The sequence below is a fragment of the Pinus tabuliformis genome, chromosome X (genome assembly GCF_031772625.1).
Source record: "Pinus tabuliformis cultivar Carrire ecotype Pingquan chromosome X, CPIR1, whole genome shotgun sequence".
Classification (NCBI taxonomy): domain Eukaryota; kingdom Viridiplantae; phylum Streptophyta; class Pinopsida; order Pinales; family Pinaceae; genus Pinus; species Pinus tabuliformis.
The window spans coordinates 874,357,741-874,362,426 of record NC_142308.1 but is presented as its reverse complement, the minus strand read 5'-3'; the positions used below and the strand labels follow the sequence as shown (position 1 = coordinate 874,362,426).

Below are 4,686 nucleotides of genomic sequence, written 5' to 3'. Positions count from 1 at the left end.
AATAACACCCATCTTATCTCTAAAGAAGATGAATCTTTCCTCCCCCAAGGCCTTCATCGGGATGTCTGCTACATGTTGATCTATAGGTATATATTGTAGTTGAATTGTCCCATGTTGTACACAATCCCTAATGAAATGATATATAATGTCTATATGCTCAAACATGTCATGAAACATCAAATTCTTAGATAGCCTGATGGAGCTCTTATTGTCGCAGTGTATCACTGTCGTCTCTACCTTCTAACCAAACAAGGCTACTAATAGCTTCTGAAGCCATGGCCTCACATGTTGCCATGCTAGCTGCTATATATTTTTCTTTTGCAAAACCCAGTGCCATAGACTTCTGAATCCTGTTATACCAAGAGAAAAGTCTTGATCCCATGCTAAAGAAACACCCTAAAGTGCTTTTCCTGCCCATTATATTGTCTGCCCAATCTACATCAGTATATCCCATCAACCTGGTACCATCACCTGGAGTATATTTGATCCCATACTCGATTGTACCTTGATGCTTTGTTGTTGTCGAGTGCACCCTCTTTGGTTCAACCATGAACTGACTCATAGAGTTTACAACAAAGGATATATTTGGCTTAGTATCAACCAAATACATAAGGGAGCCAATCAATTGTCTGTAGAGCATGGGGTTTACATCCTTCTCCTTGGATGTATCTACCTTCTTCCAATTAGTTATCATGGGTGTAGACATGGCTCTGCAATATTCCATCTTGAATCTCCTCGGGATTTCAGTGTAGTAACTCCCTTGCCCAAGGAAAATATCCCCATCTGTCTTCCACACCTCCATGCCTAGAAAGTAGTGCATTAGCCCCAAATATTTCATCTCAAACTATGTTGCAAGGTCCTCGTTGCATTCTTTTATGACCCCCAATGCTTCACCTATCAAGAACAAGTCGTCCACATATAGGACAAGAATGAGTATTGCACTCCCAACCATCAAATAGTAGAGGTTTACATCCCCTTCATGAAGCCCAGCCCCTGTAACTATTTTTTGATGAGCTCATACCATGCCCTAGGATCCTGCTTGATCCCATACAAATCTCTCTTCAATATGCATTGTGGGTCTCGTTGTTGTGTGCTACAAATCTTTTTGGTTGTTCAATGTGCATTTCCACTTCCAACTCGCCATTGAGGAACACTGTCTTGACATCCATTTGATGGATATTCCATCCCATCTATGCTACAAGTGATATCATGGCCCTAATATAAGTTTACATGTCCACAAGATAAAATGTCTCCTTGTAATCTATTCCCTCCTTCTAAGAGAATCCTTTAACCACAAACCTCGCCTTGTATTTCTTGATACTACCATCTGCACCATGCTTGATCTTGTAGATCCAACATGATCCAACCACCTCCATGTCTGTTGATCTAGTAACTACCTCCAAAACATTGTTTTACATGATTGAGGTGTACTCCTCAACCATAGCATCTCACCACAATTGTTGTTGTGCGGCCTCCTAAAATCTAGAAGGCTCATTATACACGATCTAAATCACTAACACAATGTATTCAGTGTACTTGTCGGGTTTTCTCTTCTATCTCTTTCCCATCTTATGAGTATCCAAAAAATCCTGAGCATCCCTAAGTGTCTGTTGAACCTCTTGGTTTCTCCTTCCAAATATAGATGGTGGAATTTAAACTTCCACATCCTCTTAATGCATCTCATGAATCTGTTGCATTTGCTACTCCACACTTTGTGAACTCTCTGGAAAACCTTTACCTGAGCCTGTGCTCATACTAGTAATTGTACTCGTACTATCATGTCCTTGACTTTGTTGTTTTATACTTTGAGATTATGCTCGTTTCTCACTCTGATCAACTATTTTTGGAAAATATTTGGACCTATGATATGCCTTGTCCTCCATAAATTGAACATCTCTCCCGACAGTAATCCTACTAGTCACTGGAAAAAAATCCTCTATGCCTTTGAGGTCTCATGTACCCAACAAAGTACCCCCTCTCTACAGTCTAATCCAACTTGGAATGTTTATCCTGGGGAATGTGATAATAAGCTAAGCTACCAAATATCCCGAAGTGATTGACACTTGGCTTCTTCCCTATAAACACTTCCTTTGGTGTCATATTTCCCAACGCCTTATGTGGGACCTTGTTCTGAATATATATCGTAGTACTGCATGTCTCTACCCATAAATATTATGGCATATCCTAGTCATACAACATGGTCCTAGCTGCCTATGATATTGAATGATTCTCTCTCAGCAACCCCATTATGCTATGGGTTGTAAAGAATCGTCCACTCTCTCTTAATCCCCTCCTTGGTGCAAAACTCATGGAATGATTTCCTTGTGTACTTTCCTCCATTTTCTGACTAAAGAACCTTCAACTTACTTCATGTTGAATTCTCCACAAGAGCTTTGAACTCTTGGAAGCAATCGAATACCTCATCCTTGGTCTTCAAGAAGTAAATCCAAGTCTTCCTGTAGTATTCATCAATAAAGGCTACGAATTATTCATGCCCTCTGAGAGATTGAGTCGACATTGGACCACATATATCATAATGAACTAAATCAAGAACACCTTTTGATCTAGTTTCACTCCTTGGAAAAGTTTCCTTATCAAACTCCCCAAAGCACATCCCTTGCACACATCATCATGACCTATGCTCACGTATGGAACACCTATCAATGTCTGTCAGAGAAAATTAATTTCCTCGTGATGGATATGTCTCATCCTCCTATGCCATAGCTCTCCCTGATCTCTCGAATCATTTTTGCTTACTAGTGCCTTTGGAGTATCCATCTGCAACTTGTAAATTTTGTTGCTCTGACTCCAATCACTATGGATGACTTCCACTCTTAGTGCTTGATCAACATCTTATGTCCTATAAAGAGTACATTTTACCCCTTGTCCTAGAGAATGGAGACAGAAATAAGGTTCATCCCCATTCTTGGCACATGCAACACACCATGGATAGGAATCGGCTTGCCAAGCTCCCTTCAAAATAGAATATTCCCCCTCCCAACTAAATTTCACTTGGACTTGTTCTCTATCTCAATATGGAATCTAATGTCCTCCTCCTTGTAATTGGAGAAGTAATCCCTAACTCATCATATGGAATGACAACCCACTATCTATATATCATATTCCCTGTGAAGTTGAGCTAGTCAGGAAAGCTATGAGCGTGAACTCATGTTCCATCTCACTGGAAAGCTCATATTCATTTATTAAATATGGCATCTACTTCTTTCCCTTCTTATTACCTTTATTTCCCTATAGGTAATTGTTGACATAATGGCCAAACTCATGACAACCATAGCACTTGACTTTAAATAAGTCATTTTTCTCGTCCTCTTTGGAGTTGGACCCTTTATTGGATCCCTTCTTACATCTATTCTTCCCTACAAGATCCATGTTTTCTTATTCTCCTTCACCCTTCTGTCTGGTGTTACTAGTGCCACTAACGAGACTCCTCATAATTTCTTCCTGGGCAAAATCTGACCAAATTATTTCCTAATATGGAAGATCATGTCTTCCTATAATCACATGTATGAAGATATCCCTATCCTTAGTAAACCCATTAAGGGTTTTCCTGACGAGCTCATCCTATTCAATCTTCTCACCAGCGCTTGCCAAATCCTCCTTGACACATTTCACCCTGGTAAGGTAAGATAATACAGTTTCTCCCTTGTTCTATTTCGTGCTTCAAAATTTCTCCCTCGGGATAAAATTCATGTTCACACTAGAATCTTGATAGAGTTTATAGACTACATCCCACATCTTCTTTCATGTATCCTATTCTACTATATGAGGCTCGATGTGGTCCTTGACCCCATCTAGAATAATATGCCTTTCCTTGGCATCTCCCTTCTTGTAAGCTAGAAGTTGTGTTGCTTGCATTGGCACAGCTACAACATTGGTTGCATATTCCTTGAGACCATTCTCCTCCAAGAGCAACAAGATTTTGGATTTCCATATGCCAAATTTTGATGTTCCCTCTAGTAATCTTTCCTAATCCCATAAACCAACTAAAGTCATCTGAAACCCTAGGAATAATATAAGTAATCTCCAAGTAAATCGAACTGGGTTTTATAAACCCTTGGTCTTCTCTTTTGGACCTTGTACTAAGCTTCACAAATAATTTTCTGCTCCTCAGATCTTCTCTGATCCCATGTGAAAATTCTATTGCAATTAATATGGTAATTATTCACCTATATTTTATGTAACTTTTGCGTTGTTTGCGGAAGGAGCTATGCAGCCCTAACTAGCGAACGCAGCAAGAAGCTTGCAGCTGCCCCTCAGCGGCCTCCTGTTGCTGGGGACTGAGCACCATGGATGCATCGGAGGACGAAGAGCCTCTCTCAGATCAACAGCATGAAAATGAAGGAACAACAAAAGCTTTTGCCTCTCTCATTTCTGCAATGGGCCCGGCAAAGAACAGACCATCAGTCACTAAGTTTGTTAAAAGATTGGAAGACATTCCTGAAATCTCACTCCCTTCTGCCCTTCCCCGTAGAGCAGCACTTTCTTTGGCGGAGTGTGGATTGGTGGGGCAGTTTACTGGGTTATGGTCATCGCCCAAAACTATGCAAAAATGGGTAGAAAGGAACTGGACTGCGTCAATAGATGGAAAAATCTCAATCAGGTTTTGTGGAAGAGGTTACTACACCTTTCACTTTGAAACCAAGGAGGATCGAGATCTGATTTTCA

At 40.3% G+C, this 4,686-nt stretch overlaps 1 protein-coding gene across 1 annotated transcript; it reads right to left on the bottom strand.

The window, feature by feature from the left end:
- Positions 1 to 205: 205 nt before the first annotated feature.
- LOC149142492 (secreted RxLR effector protein 161-like) lies at positions 206 to 802 on the bottom strand. The gene has a single exon (XM_089451496.1). The coding sequence runs from the start codon at positions 800 to 802 to the stop codon at positions 206 to 208; it is 597 nt and encodes a 198-aa protein (XP_089307622.1).
- Positions 803 to 4,686: the final 3,884 nt, after the last annotated feature.

What these genes read in the sequence shown, in the direction of transcription:
- LOC149142492 (XM_089451496.1), bottom strand. Translation starts at nt 802, where the DNA reads ATGGAGGTGTGGAAGACAGATGGGGATATTTTCCTTGGGCAAGGGAGT.